General features: G+C 37.2%; 1 protein-coding gene across 3 annotated transcripts in view; it reads right to left on the bottom strand.

Annotated features, from left to right (window-relative positions):
- Nucleotides 1-25,039, bottom strand: part of VPS50 (VPS50 subunit of EARP/GARPII complex) — a 97,185-nt gene that overhangs the window by 27,779 nt on the left and 44,367 nt on the right. For 2 of the 3 annotated variants that reach the window (XM_074835741.1, XM_074835732.1), the window contains exons 14-21: nucleotides 24,483-24,580; nucleotides 23,637-23,731; nucleotides 22,835-22,933; nucleotides 19,017-19,107; nucleotides 17,230-17,406; nucleotides 11,261-11,379; nucleotides 9,738-9,844; nucleotides 759-880 (exon numbers count right to left, since the gene is read on the bottom strand). In XM_074835741.1, the coding sequence (XP_074691842.1) occupies nucleotides 759-880; nucleotides 9,738-9,844; nucleotides 11,261-11,379; nucleotides 17,230-17,406; nucleotides 19,017-19,107; nucleotides 22,835-22,933; nucleotides 23,637-23,731; nucleotides 24,483-24,580 (908 nt within the window). The remainder of the gene's footprint in view (nucleotides 1-758; nucleotides 881-9,737; nucleotides 9,845-11,260; nucleotides 11,380-17,229; nucleotides 17,407-19,016; nucleotides 19,108-22,834; nucleotides 22,934-23,636; nucleotides 23,732-24,482; nucleotides 24,581-25,039) is intronic. The other variant, XM_074835748.1, reaches the window with a different exon arrangement.

Raw genomic sequence — 25,039 nt, 5'->3', positions numbered from 1 at the left:
GTTGAGTATGAAAATCCATTATAATTTGCCAACAGATGATGATGAATTTGGAACCCCACAATATTATTACTTGTGGGGTCATTTAGGGTCCAAGAGAGGAGAAAATTGTTTTTACAGGCAGCTTTTCATAAATGCTTTAAGACAATTCTGTTGAAAGTTGATCTGTTATGTACAGACATTGACAACAAGTATTTATTTCAACTACAAGATCACTCAAAAACGTTGTTTTCATCAATACAATTAGTTTGACAGAAGAATACTAGAGCTGAAAAAGTTTACTTCAAACCTCTTAAAGCTGAGTTACTACTTAGCTTTCATAGCCCCATTCTCCTCCTTCTTTTGCTATTCTTATCTAAGTTAGAGAAACACATACAGGAAAATGAAATCACCTCGTACTCTCTAGGCTCCAAACCATCACCCTCCTTCTGCAGACTGCTGAAAGTTCCCCACTTTCTGCCACTACTTTTAGTTATTTCATGTTGTCTTTCCTCCCTTTCAAATAACTGCTGGAAAAAAAAGAGTACAGACTCTATTCAAAACATAACAGGATTCATGTCCCAGTGATAATGATGCTCCCAGTACTTATTCCCCTTATTGCTGATCTAATCAGCCTTTTCTTACTCCTGCATTCAAATCCATTCTGTTGCCACTAATTTTTCTGGGGATTACATATTAGGTAGTATTTTAAGTAAAGTGATCTCAGTATTCTCATTTTGTGTGTACAGTGGTACTTGGAAATGAATAATGTTTCTACCTACCGTATCATTTCGGCCAAAAAACGTATAGACTGCATACAGATAGTAATCGAAGAGCTGGGACATGAAGTGGATCACATCAAATGCAATTGGTTTCAGAATATTCATCATCTGCATGTATTTCCCTTAAAAATTAAATACAGAAGATCAGTTTCCTCAGCACAAGTGCTACAAAGACAGTGCTGAGTTTGACAAACTCAAAATCAGCTTCACAAAGTTTATTATTTAGCCTTGAATACTGATTATGAACAACTTAGTAATATTTTAGAGGTTGGGAGGTTTAAAATCAAAGCTAAATATGATGACTGAAACACCACAAATGTCTCGATACTTCTCCAAATGTGGATGTCAATCTCTATTGAAATGTCTTGAACCATTCTTGGCCCTCTGGTACCAAATTCAAACTATACAACTTCCTGGAATCTCTACAAGTTTCAGTTTCATTTAGCCAAAAAATAATAAACCCCTAAAGTAGTCTCTGGCAAATGATATATAGAGCCACTGACGATTTTACGCATTAGTGTGTTTATATATGCACATATGGATATTTTTCAAGCAATAGAAAAGCACAGTATAAAAATTGTATGTCCAAGACTGAATTTCACCCAACAACTCCAGGAATAATGTGTTTCACATCAGTGACGTAACATTTCCTGCTCTTCTTCCTTTTTATCCTGGGGTGAGAAACCCAAGTAAGTTTAAGATGTATGTTTGAAATGTTCCTAGAGGGACAGATTGACAGAAGAGGAGGATGCTGTGACCCTGGCACATCCTGGGAGAAGAATAATTCCTTCTCTTCTTTCCTGTCCTCGTTGTTGCGTTTTTGACTTGGGAAAATCAAAAATTAAAAAAATTTTTAAAAAAAACCACCAAGCCTCAGAGGACCTTCTTCTATAGGTTAGCAGAGGCAAACTGATCACAGGATTTGGGCTTGGAAAGAAATTTTTCCCTAAAGGTCTAGTTCACAGGGCCTATAGTTTTTAGGTATTATGTTTTCCAGCATAGGGCATGGATCTTTTCACAGGGTCATACAAGAAGCATACTTAATGAAAACCCTGATATTGCAAAGACCCTACATTTCCTGCTGGCTAGCTCAAAAATTACATACTGCTTACCCTATTAGCGTCTTAAAAACATAAAGAATATATTATAAGCTTTGGGTTATTATGAAAACAGATAGCAATTTTTGAACCAAAACATAAATGCAGTCTACCCAGCATGTAGGTTATAGCAGATTATTTAACAAATTGTCACATTCCAGACATGTTTTGATGTGACAGGTTGGAAAAAATTACATGAGGGTGCTAAATTCCTTTTTTCTGTAGTCAGTAACACTGTTTTTCAAGTTAATGCTGTCTCCAGCAAAGTAATTTACTAATCGATACAGAAATTGTTGTTTTAAGCAGAGAAACTAAGAAACAAAATTAGCTTTTAGTATCAGGGGGAGTTATTTTATTTTTTTTAAGCAAATACTTGTGTAGGCCAGTAAAAATAACGTTAATTTGACAAGTACACAATACAGTTATACACCTGGTAAGATGATATAGCGCTATGGTAAGAATCAAGCAATAACCTGACAATGCTACTTTCCAGATTTCTATCTACCTTACACTCCCTGCTTGTACACTATGCATCTGTGCCCCAGTTTACTAATACATACAAGCATGTATTTTGTAATTTTTGGAGATTTGACACTGGTTGTAACACTTAATATTTGGCAGTTTAGCACAATAGTTAATTCTATGCTTAATTATTAATGTTTTGACACACAGCATTATGAACAAACTGAAAAGCAGACTTAAAAAATTCTATTTGTCTTCCAAAAGGGAAAACCAAATGCAGCCAAACCCAGCACAGCCTAACATGGAAATTTTCAGATGTTTGGGAAAGGATGGTACCCTAATCAAAGCAGCTGTCACCTTCATACACGTTATCTGAATATTCTGTATTGCCACAGGCTGCTTTTTCCCACTTACTCTGTGATAAACACATTTTTAAACTTGCCTGCAACCTATACACGATGTAAGGGTGATGTGTCACATTCTGGACAGTGAGATTTCCAAGTATCTGCACAGCTGGTGTGAATATTCAAGGTAATCTCTCGGGCAGTATCTTACACTTTTCCAAAGGGCTATATACTGCACACTGCCCAAATATTGTCCCCGTAAAAATCTTCTGATGCCAAGAACATTTCTCTATTACTACATCACTCAGCATCTTGACACAACAAATGTTCCAAGAACATTTCCTCCTAGTTGCTCTAACAGGATGCCAACTTTTAACTTCTATACACTGTCACCTAGTTTCACTAAAGGTCCTGTACTGGGTGGAAAAGGGGTTTATGAGAGCATTTCCAAACAAAGCTAACAGCCCAAATCCACACTGTGCTAGAAACTTCCAGAAATACTTGAAAAATACCACTTAGATTTTCACCAGCTCGAAGTAGCTTGACTTTCTAGAGGCTCTCCATCAATAGTTAAAACTGCTAAACATTTGCCAAGTTTCTTGTGAAGTATTATTTCCAGTGCTTCTTTTGTCCTTAAAGACAGTAAGTAGAGAGTACTCCCTATCAGACTAATCTGTACAACACTGATCACTAAAACTAAAAAGGTAAATAAATACACAATCTCCTGAATAATACGTATTTGAGTTTTAGCATATCTGTGGTCATTAGTAAAATAATATCCTAGGGGCGTCTCAGAATTCCAAACATGCAGCTTCTTATGACATACTTTGGGAGCTAAAATGCCACTTCGAAGGAAAAAGTGAAAAGCTCATAGTAATTATATAATTTTGAAAGACTGTATGATCCAAGTTTTTTTAAGTTCCATGAGGTTCTATGCTATGTGACCAATCACTTACTTTGTCATCACCATTATTTTCTTAAAAGTTAATGGGTTTTAAAGCAAACAAAATCTAAGGGTTTCTTCCCCAGAAACATTCACAACAAAAGCAAAAATGAGGCCAAAAAAAACGCATTAAGAAACCCAACCTAAGAAATACCCATTAAACCATTTCTTAAGTCAGAAAGATATTAAGATAAGAAATCACCCAATCAATATATACAATGGCACAGTCGTTAATTATTCTTATTGATGTATAGGACCTATGTCAAAATATTCCATACAAATTTAAACACAAGTTGATTCTTCCCTTACATTTTAAGTTAACACACAGTGGAAAAAAATTAACCTTATAAATTAATCTAATGGTTACTTTATACCAGAAACAGGTAAATAATTACCTGGTTTATTAACTTGAGGGAAAACCAGATAAATTTAACTGCTCACTTGAAATTTAAATTAAGTTATAGCAGCTCCCAAAAGTCTTCAGTTATTCATAGCAATTCATTTATGTGGTTTATAAATATTAAGCTACACTTTGTATTATTCATCTAGCCCCCAAACAAAACATACAGCACACAGAAATAGTTCAAAGTGGGTTATGAGCACTGTTATACTCATTCACTGAGCACTACTACTCACATAACATTCCTAAAAACTGAAGCAACAATTTCTGTTACTTGATTGGGCAATTTAAACCCGCATCTTCATCTCACTCCAGACTTCCCTTTTAAAGCCTAGTTTCCTTTATTATTTGTTTTTTAACTAAGATCAGGAAGCTGACCTAGATCTACCAAAAGTCGTGCTGATGCAACATATAGGAGGCAGGAATGTCAGTGACAAAATGTAGCAGAGATGAAAACCACTTTAGTACTTCCATTACTGCCACCAAAACAAATGACTCTTAAAATAGAGCCTTATTTTCAAGGAACAGAACTTTTAAAAGAGTACAGGCTTTCTGTAGATAGGACAGATCTATAGTGCCCTCCGTACGACATTAGGCCCCTACTTATTTTTTGAGGCGCCACACCACTGGTCTTGCATATGCAATTCACTCTGTCCAACTTTACCTGAAAACTAGACCCTGAGCCACACTGGTTGCCTAGATCTCCTGTGCAGAGGGCAAGCAGCTCCAGAAGACAAGTGCTAAGATATCTATATGATGACATGCAAGCAAAGACATCCAGGTCAGACAACAAACTCTATCATCTTCTGAAGTTACCTACAGCTCCCCATTGATAATGAAGGGATCCTAAATAACCATCTCAGTTTTACTGCTTGAAATTAGTGTTAAGTACTGTGGCATTTTCCTAGCCAAAAATCTGAGACAGTGAAAGACAAACTGGAGCCTTCCATAGCATCAGCAGAGACTGCTGTTTGAAGACAGGCATGCTCCACAGTATTCTTGTCTGCAGGGGGAAAACCCAGTGGAGTGGATCACACCTGGATCTCCTACAACCTAGCATCACATCCAGCTAAATCTGCTAAGCAACAACATGCTTATCTTCACATTTAATAGGGATGATTCAAGAGGAAAGGGGGGAGACAAGAAGGAAGAAAAAACTAATGAATCCAATAGTCCGGCTAAATAGCAGTATTTTATTTGTTTTTTCTTTCTGTAGTCATTAACTATTAAAGAAATATGTCTGATGCCCCTGGGGATGCTGCCTGGAAGAAGTGAATTAACTATTTTTATGTGAAGGCTAAAAGCTATGACGAAAGATGAAGGCATTTTCAACTTGTGTAGTAGAGGTGTAATATGCAGTTTATGTCTAACAAACACAGTGCAAAAAACCCGTTTCATGTATGATATTGAATGGTAGGTATTCCTCAAAAAAAAATACAAATTAAGATAAAAGTGAGGTGGGGTCATAGTGTATTAGAAACATGAGAAACTGCAAACTAAAAGCAAAGAATGACTATTACAAGGACAAAGGGGAAAAACAGACCTATTCACTCAGGAAGTTATTTTAAGAGCTAGAAGTACCAAAAGTCTTGCCAAAACTAAATTTTCCAAAGATCGTAAAAATCAAGAGTTTTCCAATTACAGAGGACTAACAAAGGCAACCCAGACCAGAGTGACATGACAGGACAGAAATTGTAGACAAACAAGACAGTCCAAAAGCAAGAATGAATAGCTTGCTTTGGTTTTCACTAGGGACAATGACACTGACAGTGAGGAAAGTGAGGGGAAGGGAAACGGAGTGACTAATAGAACTGGCCACTTCCACACTGAGAATGAGCTGGAAAAGACCTTAAAACAGTCAAGCTACAGGAGCAATGGAAGCAGGATGTCATAAAAAATGGCCATGAAATCACCAGTCTGATAATCAGTGTAATAACCTGTGTGGGCAATAAGCAGTCAGGCTATGATTGAAAAGCATCAAATAACAACGTATTCAAGAAGAGGAAAATAGTCATCCAAGCAACTATTGATCCACTGCTTTAATCTGCAGGATGCAGGGCTTCAGATTAAGTTTTGAAAAAAGTATGGAAGTGACAGAAGCAGAAATACAGAGGCAAAACTAAGATAAAACAAATCATGGATCTACCAGAAGTGAACTGTACCAGACTAAGATATATATTCTTTTTAGGGAACCTACATCATTTTCTAGATAAAAGACACAGTACATTTCATCTATCTGGGATTTAGTGAAAGTATTAACTTAAAATATTGCACAGTAAAAAAGTGAAGCTAGAGTTTTTTAAACGAGTAAGGGTTTACTAAAAGAGAAGACAGAATGGAGCGTGTTGAAAAGGGAGGTATCTGGAAAACCTACGAGTGGAGTTCCCAGCAACTGGTCTCTTCTTTAGTATTTTCATGAATGACTCTGGCATAACAATAAGAGTGTGATAATGGAAAAAAAATAAGGAGGCACCATCAAAACAGAAAAGGACTGACATAATGTACAGGAGGAACTGGAGGACCTTGATGACTGCCATAATAAAAAGTGGATGAAATTCAGTAGTACGAAATGTAAAGCCATGCATTCGGGGACCAATTAATTAAAAACACGCATCTTTCTGCTATAAACTAGTAGTTCATCCCTTGGAAAAAAACTCGGAAAGTGAAAGATCTGCTGGCTGTACAAGCTCATTACAGAGAAACTGAACTGCCAGTACAAGGAAGTTATGAGAAATCCAAAGAGGTGCAAAAGGGAGGCAACTTGTGACCAGGATGCTGCGATACATCAGTGACACAATGCAGTGAGATCTCATACAGACTGTTACACATGATTTTGACAAGTCTATAACAAGGGCAGAAAACAAGCTTGTAAGAAAGTAGGGGACTTAAGCTTCTGGCAGATAAATACAGAGGATATGAAAAAGCTTGGCACATTTAGTTTAGCAAATCAAAGACTGAGAAGAAATAGGATTACTTTCTGTAAAAGCAGCAGGGCAGGATGCATCAATGAACAAGATGATCTGTTAAACCTAAAGTTTTATTTTGGCATAAGATCAAGCAGGCAGAAAATTGGTGGATAATTTATTTTTTTTTAACCATTAGGTTGATGAGGCTTCTGGAATAGAATTCCTATTAGAGTGGTGTGAACAAAACATAAGTATTTTTAAGCTGGAGCTCAAAACCAAGCATATTTACAGGCAGTACTAAATGACATCTTCCTGTAACAGGGGCTGCAGGAGGTCCCTTTTCAATTCCATGTTCCAAGTAATGCTGTATCAGTCATTACAGAAACAACAGAAAACATCCCCAATAGCACAAAAATTGGAAATTAAATGTTATTTCCAGAAGGGGAAAAAAGCATATATATGAGCTTTGAAAACAATGTTTATGTCTGGGGTTACGGCCATAATCCACAAATATAAAGACTCCTTATGTAAAACTGGAAAACTAGAACTGCAGTTCCACCTACTGGTACACAGTGTTGGGGGGGGGGGGCAGGGGCAGAGGCTGGAAGAAGACCAAGTGGTTTGCATGAATGTGCCACGTGTGATTTCTAGATTCAATCCTAAATTTTCTTAGAGGAAAACCTTATACCAGAAGGTAGCAAACAAATCTCTCCAACCTATCTCACAGATCAATACTAGAAAAGTTATGACATAATGTGCTGGGTTTTTGTGGCAGGGTTTTTGGTAGCTTCTCGAAAGCTCCCCCAGCTCCAAGTCAGACCCACTTCTGGCCAAGGCCAAGCCAATTAGTGATGGCAGCTGCATCTCTGTGATAACTATTTAAGAAGGGGAACCTAAAAGGGGGTGGGGACTTGTGAGAAGGTGTTACAAGAAGGACACCTGTGTGAACACCAAGGTCAGTGGAAGGAAGGAGGATGAAGGTGGGGAGCTGCACCGAGAGACTCCCCTTGTATCCCGTGGTGAGATGGCAGGACCACCTCCCTGCCACCCATAGAGATCATCAGAGGACCAGAGGCTGGCCTGTGGGGGACCCCACGCCGAGCAGGTGGCTGTGCCCGAAGAAGGCTGGGACTCTGAGGGAAGAGACAGCCCCACCGCTGTGGTTTGGCACTGGGAGGACTACAACATGCAGGGGTGACTTACACCAGAGCAGCCCAGGAACAGCTGCAGCCCATGGGAAGAACTCATGCCAGATAAAGTTTGTGGAGGACTGTCTCCTGTGAGAGAGGAGCCATGTGGAGAAGGGGAAGAATGCAGAGGAGTGCTCCCCAATCCTGAGGAGAAAGAGGTGGTGGACTGACCGTAACCCCCATTCCTTGCCCCCCTGCACTGCTCTGGGAGAGGAGGTAGAGAAGTAGTGAGCAAAGTGGAGCCTGGGAAGAAGGGAGAGGTGGGGAGAGGTGTTTTTGGGATGTGGTGGCACTTCTCATTGTCCCACTCTGTTGTATTGTTTTTGTTAGTGTTGTTCTTTTTTCTCTTCCTCTATTGAGTCTGTCTGTTGCCTGGAACCATAATGGGTGAGCCAATCCTCTCTGTCCTTATCTCCATTCCTGAGCCTTTTGCTTCATTTTCTCCTTCCCAGCACTGGAGGGAAAGGGGTGAGTGAAAGATTGCTTGGTGCTCAGTTGCCCTCTGGGCTCAAATACAATAATCTTAATTCTTATTTCAGGTCTGTATTTTAGATGGAACGTTCCAAGAGGCAAAATATGCAAAAAAGGTTTAGAAAATTAATTTCTGATTTACATGCTGTCCTCCATGACAGCAAAAGGTACTAACCAGGTGTCAGTGTTTTTTAAAAACAGCTTACTCTGAAGTTCCACAATCATTTCCAAGTATATAAACATTGAAGACAAACTTCATTAATATAACATGTAACAATTCCTCTCTTCTGCCTAACCTGATGAATTTAGGTAGCTACTTCCCCTTCTCTACAAATAAAATGAAAGTCAGTAGCAGAAAATTGCTATCGTACAATTATCTAGATAATCAAAATAGAAGTGATGATCACAAAAACAAAACAAAAAAAAAAAATCAATCCTATTACACTTAGTACTGGAGGGGAGCATTTTCATAGAAAACTTTGGGCTAGAAAGGACCTTCAGAGGTCAGCTACTGCAATCTCCTGTTCAGAGCAGGTCTAAGGAGGTAAGGTTGCTCAGGCGCTTGTCCAGCCATGTCTTGATCACCTCCAAGGATAGAGAGTCCCTAAACTCCCCAGGGATTACTATGATGCATTCCAGTTACTGAAATTACCAGTATGGAAGGGCACTTTTCTTCTAGTTGTCTACCATGTAGTAAAAATAGTTAATGTGCGTGTGAGAATTTGAGCAATGAAAGGGCAAAAAACCCCCAAATCTTTAAGTTCTTACTTTTGTAACTATACTACTTTAAAATGAAGCATTTAACCCACCAAGACACATCAGCAAGATAAAACAATAATCTGTTCCCTTTCTATCTCCACTGGTTTTACATATTCAATATTTTAAACAAATAATCCACCATTATTGGTTAAAATCAATATATGCATGTAGATTAATTTTCAAAGTAAAAATAACTCACAAGGTATAACCAAATTTGTCAATTTAATTAAAAAATATTTTGGTTTAGTGCTTTATTTCTATTTTATTAACATTTTCAAAGAGTGGAAGTAGACCCCAACTAGGTATATTTTTAAAAGCCTTAAAATTAATTTAAATTATTTGCTATAAACCATAGGTTTACATTAAAGTAAAAAACATACATAGAAAACTACAATTGTTCTACTTACCAACAAGCCTTATTACATTCAGCGTAGTGTTTGTTAGGATAGGTGCGTTCACTTTATTGAGGTTATAATCTGATCGCTTTCTGCTCCTCAGAGTTTCTCGAGAAATGCTAAAGAAAACAAAACAAAATACACCAAATGAGACTGCCTATTATATTCAAGGACATACAAATAATATTTAGTAGAAAAGAAATCCTTTCTTCCCCCTTCTACCAATGTGTCAGGATCTCTTACAGTGCATAACTGGGTTAAGAAAGAAGCCTGGCCTAATTGACATAAAATTGTGCTAGAGAAAGGAGTTTCTGAGTTGTAGTCCAAGGCTTGAGTTCTGCAAGCCTCTGTCTGGCCTCAGCAATCATTTTATCCACTCTGACTCAAGTTCATAGTTTATGAAGTAAAGAAAATGAAAACAATGCAAGTCACAACAAAACAGGGGCAGACTAGTAAGCTACAGCTGAAAATGACTATCTGGAAATGGAAACAATTTTGAGGAAGATGAAACTGAAAAAATAATAAATTTTTCATAAATTGTAGTCCTGCAAGAAGCAGGGAATTGGACTCAATGATCCTTATAGATCCCTTCCTACTCGAGATATTCTATGATTCTGTAAGGGAAACCTTCCACCAGCTGCCATACCTCAAAACGATATTCTTACAAAAATTCAGAATGCTTCAACTTAACAGCACAAAGCTATGGACAGTGACTGTGGTTTGTTCCAGTTAAATAGTTTTTATCAATATCTCCATCAGTTCTTTGAAATGAAGTAGTTTGTGATGTAGCTTATGAAATCATACTAACAATATTTTATCCTAAAGAGTTATTTTGTAAAAAAATATTCCTCTGCGTTGACCCAAGTGATGGCTTTCTAGTTCCCCTGAAATCCTCTACATACAAACAATGTTAGTCTGTTTCATGAAGTCTGAATGGACATTTAAGTAGTACAGTGTCCTAGGCAGAAATTCATATTTCAGATCCTTTTAAAGGCTACAGAGTTGCCTTCTGTTTATATGTATATAAATAAAATACTTCTATTCATCAAAATAGAATATGTATATTCATGTGTATATATATGTGTCTGTGTATTTTTTTTTTTCCTTAAAGAAAAAGAGAATTTAAAATTCCAAATGACTGCCTTCAAGCCACGGAAGAATTTTTTTCTTTAATCCGTAAAAGTTTACTGTTGTTCTTCAAAAGCAGAAGCCCAAGTCTCAAGCCATTTGTCTGCAAACAACTGCTTTTGACACAACAGAAGTCATACATATGCACAACAGCAGTTGTAGAAAAACCTTCAGTTAACATCCAACGCTTGCTAATCAGTTTTCCACTAAGTTTCTTTCTGCAGTAATGATGAGCAGTATCCCCATTCCAGAGATCTATTAGGCCTTTCTAGCTGTGCAGGTAGCGTAAAGATTATTTGATTATTATCCCCTTGTCGTAGAGTATAGATTAAACAGAAAAGGAACTAATTAGAGTACTGAGATGAAAAGCATGTAAATGAGACCAAGGACTCACACAGTCTACTTACCTTTTCAAAGGGGCATCTCCTGTCTGCTCATCCACATAATCTCTTTTCAACTCTTCAGGAACATCACTGTCGCTATCATATTCTTGATATGCACTTTTTTCTTGTTCATCTGATTCATACTATTAAAAAAAAATTAAAAATTGATTGCCATTATTTTCCTTATAATACTGTCATGTAATATTTGGTCACTTCTTGGCTTTTACCTCGATCAGGATACGAATAGCTTTGCTGGTTGAAAGTCTGCTGACAATGTTTATTAAAAATGCAGGAGGCAAATTATACAAAGCCATTTGTAAGTGCATTTCTAAACAAACTACTATTTTCAGATGTTGATTAAGAGTAAATACTTGCATCATCCTATTTCTCCCAGCTACTGAAATTTTTTTTTGCTTTCTTGTTCCTGTATCAAGTACCCACCTATCTTTTTTTATTTACTTTACAATCTGAAAAAACAGTAATGAAACCTCAAAATTTATCCATACAGTGGCAATAAACCAAAAAAACCACACAATCCTTAATTATTAATGCAAGAAGGCCTAAACTATTGCTTCACAAAAATACTTATATTGTATACATTTAAAAAATCACCACCAAAAAAATCAACTTGCAGTTGTTTGTAAAATTGATTTTAGTACACTCCAAAAGACATTTCTACTAGAGAGTCTTTCAGCCACATAACCTGTCAGAGACCAATGCAATTTTGACTAAGTAAAAACACTTCAAAAAAAAACTATAATCAGTCAAATGCTACTACAAAAATGTAAGTATATCTCATGGCTACTATTACCATGTAATTTGCTTCTCACTAATTTTTCTGCACTTATTTTCTTCAACTGCATGCTGCTCTATCTACTTCAACATCAAGAAGAGTATGTATATATGTATTGTATGTATCTGTATGTTCTATTCATATAAACCTTGCACTGTACATGGAACAAATAAAAACTGCAGAGCAAGCAAGGAACAGGATTCTGCAAGCCAAATTGATATACCTTTCCTCATAGAGGAAAATAAACACTACAACCAAACCCCAAAACACAGCCCACTATATTATTCTAAGAAACACTCTAATGATATAACTCAACTGTATCAGCGGAATAAATCAGTGGGGTCTAGATTAAAAGTATTTTCCCTTTTCCCTTTACTTTCTCAGAAACTTGATTAGGTGTTTGGGGCATGCTTGTATTTATTTGTGTGCCCTGGTTCTTGGTTTTCTTTTGAAACATAAACCACCCTTTATCTACTTAAATGCACAAGATCCTGATATTTGAACTATTTCTCTAATTATCAGTGAAACAATTCTTATTTGATGGAAGGGAGCCTCATGCACTATTTGCTTCATTTGTCACAAATGCCACAAATTATTCCAGAACAACCCTGTGAAAAATGTGAAGTGTAGAGAAATTAACCACGTATACCTGCCTTGAGACATGCCTTCTTACACTGAGGAACATTAGACGTTAATTGCATCTTTTGAAAAATAAGAAGCTTAAGTAGTTACAGACAACTACTGCCTCCAAACACTCAGCTGCATTTTTAATTTTTTGAAACTGTTTCTCTCTGTCCAATTGTTGAATTGCATTTCAAAGATTGCAAAAAAATTATTTTCAATTCAAGGATGGAAGGTTTGAGCCTAACAAGTGACATCTGGAAAAAAACGAGCAACACAGCCTACTGCACATATAATACAATATAGGATTTCCATGGTAGACATGTATTATTACTGCTAGAGTATGAGTTATGTATATAAACAGTATTCACAAATGCAGATAATAAATGCTTTTTATAATTATGAAGCCACACATACATGTTAAAAGTGTACAATTGGGATTTTTTTAAATTCACTTGAAATTTGCAATCTTTTTTCACTCCAACTAAAAGCAATATTTAATGTCAATCCCTTTTTCAAGCGTTCTAGGTGCTATGTAATATAGATGCTTTAGACACTTCATAAATAATTAAATAATTGTTTTTCACAAAGTTAATTTCTTAACCCAGAAAAGATTAAAGGGAAATGCTCTGTCACATAACCCTTTTTCCTGAACATCTACACAGCTAGCACAACATTAAACATATCCATCGGGCTCCAGAATGCACTTGGACTTGAAGAGAGACCACAATACTTTTAACTTTTCCTTAATGTGTACACTGCTCTGAAGCCATTTTATTCAAGGAGTCAATAATGACACATATGACAAAGACAGTCTGGTTCCAGGATCCTTAGGGAATGGCAGGGTTTTAAAGCATACAACCGCTCTCCAAAGGAGAAAACCCAGTCTCTCAATCATCCAAAATACATTAGGAAATATATTTTTTTCAGTCATGCACGGCAATTCCTGGCGCCAGCCCTAAGCTATGGAGGCTTTTAAAGCCTAGCACTATGAAAGCACTATATTATAAAAGTGTGAAACCCACAGTACAAACAAATTCAAAGCAAATCCAGCTCAGATGGAAAAAAGAATGTGATATGAGACACAGACTAAAAATAAATGTTCTGATCCTTAGTACTCACAGGCAAAATTTCTGCCTCATGAACATTTCAGACAAAGGAAAGCCATAATGAAAGCTCAGTTTATTTCAAAATGAGCTGATTTTAGGCTTGATTAAGGAGAGTCATAGTTTAACTAACTTGGCATGGAGAATTACCATTACTTATTACGGATTAATATATAATAAATGACATGCCAATTCAATTAAAATCCTGTGATAGTAAAATGATAAATTGACTACAAATTGTTAACTACAATTCATATTGATATATGAATGTGACAGTTGACATACATAGCGTCTTAACATCATAGATTAAGAGAATTTTGAGAATTTTTTTTACATGGAAAAATACTTTAAGTCTCCTCAACCTAATGCTATTAATGAGCTGGAAAAGTTATTTAATGAGATAAAAACATCTGCATTTTGAAGCATGCAGTAAGTAACTCACAACTATTAAATAGTGACCTCAACCTGAAGAGATCTTATAAATCCATTTTGAATATGCACAGTCTGCAGTAAAATTTTAAAGTGCTAAAAGGAATTCAGATATCTTGTAGCAATAATCAGTTCACAAGTGTTTAGGCAATCAGCCCAAACAAAGCCATAGGACAGTGGTAAGATTCATCAAAGCTGAAGAGTGTTACAAAACTGTAAGTTAACTGTATTGCAGGAAAGATATTATGTCCTGGTTTAACCAGGATAGGGTTAAGTTTCCCCAGCAGTGGGGGGGAGCTCTAGCCGGGTTATTCAGATACCATGGGGACGTCACATCCTGGCAGGTCACATTTTTCCTGGCGCAGGAGCGCGGTGCACTCGTGGTTTTGTACATCGTGCTTCCCACTGCTGTATTTGGTAGCTATTTTGCTCTGTTAATTGCCATCACTATTACTGTTATTGGTTGTGTTGCTATTGCACTGTTGTATTAAACCTTTCCTTATCTCAGTCTTGGGGCTTTGTATTTCACTCCCTTTGTGGGGGAGGGGCAGCGGCCGCGTGGTCTCAGACCCCGGCAGGGGCTAAACCATCACAATATTTTAGTGAGCTACAGAAAAGAGACATAAAGCACCTCAAGATACAGAGCTGAGGCTGCTAGATCCAGAGGTCCATTTTCAGTTGTCCAGAATTAACAACAACTAAGCAGTTAAAAAGACTTTAAAATTCTCAAAAGAAATCCTGACAGTTCTTACCATCCTACAGATCATTTGACAAGTAAATCAATTGCTTATGTCCTTGTCATGCCATTCCTCAAAATATCTGGAAACATGTCTGCATTCTCTGGAAACAAAATTTTGCAACCTCCACCTGAAATAATTCCAATTTTAAGTGCTAAAACGTGCCTTGACTGCTCCCTAACTGGTCAGTCAAGAAACTGAAACATAAAACCTTTGTAGAAATATTGTCGCACATTACCTAAGCAAGTTATTTCTGTTTCCATGTAAAGGATAACCAAATAGATGTAATTTTTTTTTTTTTTTTTTTTTTTAAATAAGAGTTCTTTCTATGTGTCAGCACTTTGGAACAGCCGGTAATGGAGAGAGGAGATGTGAAAAGGAAAGGTAGGATAGTCACCTGGAGAGTATACTCTCTTGGGTCACAAGAAACCTTAGTTCTAATACCAGCCAAGTTAGATGTCCTGTACAACTACTGACAAGTTAATTAACCTATTCTGTGCCTCAATTGTCTATGTCGATGTGCATAATACTTCCCTGCCTCACAAAGATTTTTGGAAAGGATTTTATCCTTCCAGTGACTGAGTTAACAGCCAAATACACTGGTGAAAACCAGGTAAGTGCTTTCTTAGCGTCACTGAACACCCTCATCCACACTCTGAGTACAATTCCTCAGATTTACATAACATCTTTCAACATTAAAAGCAGTTAGTTCCCATTTTCCAATGCATTAAAAACTCAAGTTATCATATGGAACAAACTTGTTTATACGTAGCAAAGCTAGCAAAATGTCAAACAGGAAATACTCACCACAGCTGATTTCCACAAGGGTGAAGGAAGAGTCGAAAGCATCATCCTCCATAATCAATTTTAAATTACATTGAACAAACAACTTTAAATTTTAGATTAAAAAAAATTAGCTCTATATGCTATTTCTAAGTTCTACCACTATATTTAAGGTTTAAAATAACTACAATATGAATGACTGCAAATCTAACCTATATTTCACAAGAGAAATGCATAATAAATTGTATCATTGGTATTTCACTTTTTCCACACAGAACATTCTGTCCCTCTGGTGTCAAAGAAAAGCCAAAATTCATTATAGTTCTTCACCAGGCACAAAATCAGATTTTATCAATTTAAAATATATTAAGGTTTCACTAATAAAGAACACTAAACTGGCACACAGCTTTCAAAAAGAGGACACAGCAGCCAGCCTTGAAAGTCCCTGATGATGTGCAAGCCTCCCAAGTGGGACACTGTTCAAAATTAAAGACAGGGAAACCACAACATGGACTTTGCTACACGTGTGACACATCAGCCTACTGCTAATTCATGGGATCACAACTCCCTCTAGCCTGTTTCACCAAAACCACAGCCTGAAAAAAACCTGCTGAACCGCTGAGACAGCTGCTTGAGAAAGAGACTGCAGCATCACCCACAGAAGGAAAGACACTGCAGCATCACACTCAGGTGTGTGAGATACCAATCGTGCTGCTTTGCAACTGAAGTTCCACAAGGAAAGCAAGAAATATGAAGCTGAAAACCAGACAGCATTAGAGTGACAAGCTGGATTAACTAACCTTAAACAAAAAAACTAAAACCGAACTTATCAAAAAAAAAAGGCAAAGAAAACATTATTTGAAGGGATAAACAAGAGCAAAAGCTTTAACAAAAATATGTTAATATAGCATTTAAGAGAATAGTACAAAGTTTTAAAGTAAAACACATTTGACCACTGCTAGATTTGGGCAGAATTCTGAAAAATACACAAACTTATTGTTCAGCTTTATAGTAGATCCTGCCGTAAAGCGAGTGTCCTGACCATTTAAATTACAATTAAAAACTGCCTAACAAACATCAGATAATCTATGGCAAATCACATAAGTGTGAACAAATACAACAGAAGGAGTAACCCACACTGATTCTTTCCTAAGAGGCCAGAAAGCTAGTCCTAAAATGACAAAATTACTTCCAAAAAGAAAGCTAACAAACCCCTGGAAAAACACTAATTTAAGCGGATCATGTCTTGCTTCAGGAACACTTGACTTCACTGGAAAAAAATATTGATCCACTGCAAAACAAACTGAACTTTAAATGGATGCCTGGATTTCTGGCACTGTTAAAAGCAAAGCAACCTACCTAATTAAAGGAGTAAGGTGGCTTGAGACTTTACACAGCACTGCAGTTAACTGATCCTTGTACTAAGACATTTTGCCATCAGTGATACACAAAATAAATCATAATTTACTGAGAGCAAGATTTGCTTTTTTTTTTTTTCTTTCTTTTTCCTGAAACAGTCCATACCCCATTGGAAGCTAACACATCTTCCGTCTCATCATCTTTGCTGTTGGCCTGAATTTCAAATGGGTTTCCTCCATTACAGTACTGCTCAAATAATGTTACTGTTGTTGAAATTGCTGAAGCAGGCTGCTTACTAGGTGACACAGATGGGGAACGTGACTGCTCCATGAACTTAAATTCCTATTAATAGAAATAAAGTACAATTTTAATCACCAACAAGACAGTTTCAGTATTGACTCCAGTTCTGTAAAACCATAGTGTAACAACAAACTTGTGGACAATTAACCTGATATGAAAATTTTAGCCAAAGCTTCCTGGTTATTTAAACATGCTTTTCACGCTGGCTCAAGTTAACCTTGAAATTGGTAATCTTATACTGCTCATCTTTCTAATTTTAGCAGATATTTGAACTGATTTAGTTCACTTAGCTATGACACACAATACAACTCCTAAATTCTGAAAGAATTCATTGCCTAAAACTAGGTGAAAACTATGTGAGTTTTTTATTTCACGGAAATTAGGAGGTAAAATAAGACCTAAATTCTATCCAAAAAAATGCAGTTTTCTTAAACCAAGTTACCTAGTAATTTACTAAAGCTGATGGGGTTTTTTTAGTATTTTATTTTTAAAGAGTTCTTTTCAAAATTTATTACTTTTCAAACCCATTGCACATGAAGTTTCTGATGACTGAGTACAGAGACTTTTGCAAATACACGGACTAAGGCACGTAAGGTATGATTTTAGACTTTTTTCTAAAAACCTTGACTTATCTCAGTTGACGTATCATTTTTATCTATTAAACTCTAGCTATTGATCTTTATAAATGGCAAAATGTACATTATCATTTATCTAAAGGTTTAAAAATCCAAATGTATGCAGCTAAAAGGACTGCAATGTTAGATTTCTGTTCAAGTGAATCAGTGACTTTCTGCCATTTTCTGCTGCTCCAGTCCCTTGAGCAGTATGCATGGATTTACAATCCAATTTCTCTACTAAAAATATTACCTCTTTTGCTACTGGATGCTACTGAGGGTCCTTTTACCTTTTCCCTCCATCCTATTACTGCCCCAGTAGCCTCTTGCTTACTTTTACAGTTAACTCTGCACAAAAGCCACAAAATTATCTTTGGCTTGAGATTGCTCAGCTATATCCATTTTTGCACTCTAGTGTTAGCTTTAATCATAGGCACCCACATTTCATTTGGCAAAACAGGTGAAATTCACCTACCACATGCTAAACTTCACAAAAATCACTATAGGACAGCAGGTGAGCACACCAATTACTTGCAATTACTTGCTTTCAGTTGGACTTCACCACAGAAGAATTAACTTTTTTTTTCCTTTCCAAATGAGCTAGTATGACCCATGTGTCCAGAAACATATACCAAAACATACACAAAAACAACACATACCAAAACTGGTACAAGCTAGTGAGCGCTCATGTGACTATCTTTAGGCACTCATATTTTAGCGTCTTACTATCAGATAAATAATTTGGAAATGGAAAACTGACATATTAACAGCACATTAAAACATGAAAAATAAAGGCTAACATTATGCTTATAACTCTAGCTTCTTCTGTAAACCTCTACCTGCCTGAAACAGGAACACTACTGTTTTAAAAGCATTTGAATCTTAAGTTTCCAATATCACGAAGTGAAATTTTGGGCTTTTTAGCAGCCAGTGAAAACATTTGCACAGTAGTTCATGGATCTTACTACTACCCAGAACACCTGGACTCTTAGCTATTAAAATATTAATATATTTGTATGTGTTATTCATAGAACGTACATGAAGCTGCAGAATACTAAAACTTGATTTAACAGGACAAAGTTCCCAGGTCTCATTCTCCAAAAACATTCTTAGTTCTTCAAGACGGGTTCTGAAATACAACAAATGAATACTCTTAATTAGCAGCAAGAGTAAATCAGAAAGTACATAATTATTTTAAGTTATGCAGTGAAAAACACCTTCAAAAATTGTATAAAAACTCACACTTGAAAACAGATATTTAACTCATTCTTTCGACTGACAGACCACCTAAAAGATGTGGTTATTAACACAGTGTATGTTTTATGACACCTCTGGAAATACTCTCAAAGAATGTCAATCTCCAAAATTTGGAAACAAATTTTTTGTCAAAACCATTAGACAACATAGAGGAACATGTATGATTATGGAGTAATACTGGATCTTTTTTCCTCTATATAAACTGTAGAAAGCAATATAATATATACAAACACTCTACAACTGTACAACAGCTTCTGTGAGCCCACACAAGCTAGATGCTTCTTTCAAGCACAGTGAAGCCAACAGGTAGCAAAAGGAAGTGGGAAGAACTATGTTCTACAGACATCTTAACTTTTCAGAGAAGAAAGTGAAATGGCCATTAATCTCCCAAACTCCGTTTTTTTCATAGCTTATCTTTACCTTGGTACTAATATAGAAAACATATTAGGGAAACATTGTTTCTGTTATGTTTTTAATCATTAGAAAAGCCGCCATTCAGCCACAAGCAGAAATACCATTAATAAAGTAAATCTTTGTGCCACATATAGGAAGAGACAGCAATGAGTGCTTATTGAGGTCGCATTGCTGTATCTTTTCTTCTTGGTATATTGTTTTGCTTAACAAGTAGCAGTTGGTAAATTATGCACTGGGTTTCTAATTAGGCACTAAAATATTCTAGAAATACCACTATTTCAATAATAAAACTATGATTACCACTACAATGAAAGTTTTCTTGCCTCAACGAGATGAACAATGTGTGGAATTACAACTACAGTTTGCGGTGTCTATTTAAATTCACCAGTTAAATGTGAATAGACTTCAAGTGCTATTTTTGAGGCACTGAGTACCCATAGCTTGCAGATCTTCACAGTAAAGCCGACAGAAAAAAATAGATAGAGATGCTGTGAAAATGAGCATTACAAATTAAAATTCTTTAAGAGGAAGACTAAGGAGAAAGAGTCATAGAAAAACAAACATTTAAAAGCCACACACAACCAGTTTTTGTATCATTTCAAAGCTGAAATCAAGGTACTGAAAGTACTTGAACAAATGCTCTTCATTTTCACCAGCATACAAGTCTAGAAAGAGGCACATGTGGAAGGTCTGACGCGCTTATTCTCTGAAAAGCGTTGGTGATCAGACACACCTTTTTACAAACGTATCAGAACAAAAAAATAAAGCGCATTCTAAAAATTGCCTTACTGATGTTCTCTGCCAAAAGCGGACTCTAATTTGTCAAAATAATCAACTTTTACCCAAAAAAGGCTTCATGTATACACTAGTATTACACTGCTTTTCTATGCTTTTTGAGTGACAACGACCAATTCCTTTGAATGCTTTCTCTATGTTGACAGTTCTCTAAAACACCACACTGCCCAGGAGGCCACATATGTCAAATTACACAATCAAAGAACTGATTACTCCAGTACTCTGAGCATTTAAGCTCTATGTAGCTTTTATGTACTAATGAATCCTTAAAAGCACTAGCTTTTTTCTCCCCCTCCAATTAAATACACAAGGGGAGTGAAAGCCACATTAGCTTGAAAAGGAAAGATGCTTGAAGCTTTTATATAAATCAACCTGAGAGATATAGCTGGGAGAGAGGGTTTTTTATATTCTTCCTTCTGAGGATGCAAACATCAGCTAATTAATCTTCACAATACCCACACAGTATAAAACACAAAAAAGTATTAAAAGGTTCACATAATTTGAGTTATATCAGTAAATACTTCCTTTTATTTTCCCAAGAACTACAAGAAACATTAAGTAAAAACACAAGTTATTTCAAAAAAACAATTATTACTATACACATTCCATCAATGTCTGGACAGTCTGGAGCGATGGGCTAAGGCCAACTGTATGAGGTTCAATAAGGCCAAATGCCAGGTGCTGCACTTTGACCACAGCAACCCCCAGCAGCGCTACAGGCTTGGGGAGGAGTGGCTGGAGAGCTGCCAGTCAGAGAGGGACCTGGGGGTGTTGATTGACAGCCGGCTGAACATGAGCCAGCAGTGTGCCCAGGTGGCCAAGAAGGCCAATGGCATCCTGGCTTGTATCAGAAATAGTGTGGCCAGCAGGGACAGGGAAGTGATCTTACCCCTGGTACTCGGCACTGGTGAGGCCGCACCTCGATTACTGGGTTCAGTTTTGGGCCCCTCACTACAAAATTACTCGAGCGTGTCCAGAGAAGGGCAACAAAGCTGGTGAAGGGTCTGGAGCACATGTCGTACGAGGAGCGGCTGAGGGAACTGGGGTTGTTTAGTCTGGAGAAGAGGAGGCTGAGGGGAGACCTCATCACCCTCTACAACTACCTGAAAGGAGGTTGCAGAGAGCTGAGGATGAGTCTCTTGAACCAAGTAACAAGCAATAGGACAGAGGGAATGGCCTCAAGTTGTGCCAGGGAAGGTTTAGACTGGATATTAGGAAACATTTCTTTACAGAACGGGTTGTTAGGCATTGGAATGGGCTGCCCAGGGAGGTGGTGGAGTCCCCATCCCTGGATGTGTTTAAGAGTCAGGTTGACATAGCACTTAGGGATATGGTGTAGTTGAGAACTGTCAGTGTTAGGTTAATGGCTGGACTAGGTGATCTTCAAGGTCTTTTCCAGCCTAGATGATTCTGTGAAGAGAAGTGTGGCCAGCAGGTCGAGGGAGGGGATTCTGCCTGTCTACTCCACTCTTGTGAGACCCCACCTGGAGTACTGGGTCCAGCTCTGGGGCCCCCAGGCGTAAGGACATGGACTTGCTCAAGCAGGTGCAGAGGAGGGCCACGAAGATGACTGAGGGGCTGGAGCATGTCCCCTATGACGCCAGGCTGAGACAGTTGGGGTGGTTCAGCCTGGAGAAGAGAAGGCTCCATCGAGATCTTATAGAAGCCTTCCAGTACTTAAAGGGGGCCTACAGGAAAGATGGGGAGGGACTCTTTATCATCAGGGAGTGTAGTGATAGGATGAGGCATAATGGTTTTAAACTGAAAGAGGGTGGATTTAGATTAGATATAAGGAAGATATTCTTTACTGTGCAGCTGGCGACACACTGGAACATGTTGCCCAGAGAAGCTGTGGCTGCCCCCTCCCTGGAAGCGTTCAAGGACAGGTTGGACGGGGCTTTGAGCAACCTGATCTAGTGGAAGGTGTCCCTGCCCACAGCAGGGGAGTTGGAACCAGATGATCTTTAAGGTCCCTTCCAACCCAAACCATTCTATAATCAGCTCTTTTTATGTAATGGCATAGAAAAAGAAGTAACAATTTTGCTAGGAAGTATGGACTTCAGAAGCATTCATCCACAGGATCTCAGGAGACAGCTTAAGAGGCAGACTGAAAAACTACTGAAATTCTACATAAAAAGTCTTTCATCTTTATCTGGCTTGCCTGCTGCAGAACTAGAATTCTCCACAACTATAGCGGAAGCAAAGGCTTCTCCACCCTCTCCCCTTCTCCACAGTTCAGAACCCTGTTCTCATCATGAAGCATATTCCACTATCTGTCAACCTCTATGCAGGAACATTATGCAGTGGAATTCCTTCAGAAAGCATGTCAAGTTAAACACAGCAAAAATAACCGCCATTAGATTAATCCACTGTACATACAGTAGTCTCACCTGTGGTACGTTTTGAAATAGTTAACACTTTGTTTTCTGATAGATTCTTGCAAAACTTCAGACTTACTGCCACAAAATTCTTCTCCAACTTGCATCAACCTATAACAATAAAACAAAGTTCAGAAATATTTACTGATTTATTAATACTACTGTTCCAACCTGCATTGCAAGTCTCAACCATTACCATGAGCATATATGTATCCATAAAAGCAGAGCACCAACATTAAGTTGCAAACACTTCACTCATGCCACAAAAGTTCACATCTCATTTCCCTCCAAATCCTATCATAATGTCCCATACACATAGAGACAAAGAGCCATAAGTAAAATAAATGAGATCCCATTACACAGGGCAAGCTGTACAGCTCACAGTCTGAATCCATCATCTTATTATCGAAACAGACGGATATAATACTCTACCGGTTAGCAGTACTACAATATTTTACTGCTCTTAACTGAGATTCCCTTTAAAAACTTTTAGAAACATCAAAATTGTCAGATCTGCACATCTGAAATCTTAAAGGTGGACAACACTGAAATCATATTGCAGATAAGCATTACTTGAGCAGCAAAACAATTTATGCTACCTCTCCCAAGTACATCCTTATGGCAGGTAGTGAGAAAGAGAGATCAGCACTCACTCATAGACTCTCACATAAAGAAGAAATGCTCGTCAAGCTATCAGTAGATGGGGACAAAGTTGGCATCAGAATGTAAATATCAGCCTTAATTAACTGTGCTGTTTATCAGAGTTCAAGTTTGTGCATATGTATTAAGTGGTTTTATGAACATATCAAAATACCTGCTGATAACATCAAGTACAAATATGAAGTCATCATATTTGAAGTTAGACAGATCTGTTCCCAGAAGATACGTTTTCACTTTCAGTTGAACATCCTACAAAACACAAACAAGTTTTTGTATTCTTAAGACATTAAAGACAAAAAGGTGAAGGCTATGATGCCTTGTTCATTAGCACTTTTTGGTTTGTTTGCACTCTTAACTTTTTTGAGATTTAGAGTAGAACTTCATTTTATGTAACATGAATGATATCTCATTGACTTCCTAAAATAACATTATAATCAGTTTCTTTAACACTCTATAACACAAGGTCAGTCCTAGATGCTGGTCACTGCGAAAACAGAGCTTTAGATTACAATTCAGCCATGTAAAAGGTATACAGCTTTTTCATCATACATTTGGAGTCTCACTGCACATCAAACTGATCCAGCAGGCAGACCAGGAATATTGTGAAATCAGGCAGGTTCACAAGACTTCGGGTTCTCTGTAGCTATGGTTATACCAGAAACATAAAACAGTATGACTGTGCTAACAGAGAAAAGCACATGAGAAGAAAATAGATTGTGGGGCAGCACACAGTTTGGGAGAAGTGGAATCAGGCTGAAAGTCATGTTATTATGTTTTGGTATCGTGACTGAGCTTGTAAGCGTAGCAACCAAGTAGTGAATGAGTCACAGAAATTATATTTCCATGGTTTTGATATATTTAGCTCAAACCAAATCTGTTTAAAAAAATAAAAAAGTCCCTGGAGAGATTCCTTTAAGAAGATTGGTATAAATATAACTGTAATTAATACTGGGGGGGGGGGAAATGGATAAATATTTAGAAAAAAAAAAAAAAACCATACCTGCCATATTCGTGAAAGCCCATGTTCCAATTTCTTTTTTACATAGCTGCGGTCAAAACTGTTCTCCTCAGTTCCAATCACATTGCTGCCATCTGAAACTGAAGGTGAAAGGTACTGTAGATATTCCCAAAAGTCTTGAAATGTATCCTAGTTTTGTACTCATAATGAGACTTCTGCCTTATCCATTATCATATTATCCATTATGCAAACTCCAGGAGAGCTCCATTGCTCTAAACTTTTGAAAGGAAATGAATAAAGCACTTATAAATATTATATGCTAATACAGACCAGGAGAGCTTCTGGTTGCCATTATGTAAGCAAGATATCTCATTCAATAAAAACAAAAATAAAAAAAAAAAAAAGATGAGAGTAACAGACACTAATATTTCAAGTAAAAAAGATAAAGTTGAAGGCTGAAGTGAGCACTTCTTATCCTCTACAACCAGATTCTCTAAAATATTCTAGCTTTGTAGACAAGAACCATGAACTTAAAGATTTCAGAAACAAGATTTTTAACTTTCTGCCACAGCAAATCTGTCTGCAACTCTGAGGAAAAA

This window comes from Strix aluco, chromosome 1, assembly GCF_031877795.1.
Source record: "Strix aluco isolate bStrAlu1 chromosome 1, bStrAlu1.hap1, whole genome shotgun sequence".
Lineage (NCBI taxonomy): Eukaryota > Metazoa > Chordata > Aves > Strigiformes > Strigidae > Strix > Strix aluco.
Note: the sequence above shows the minus strand (reverse complement) of the source record. Positions and strands in the feature narration are given on the sequence as shown.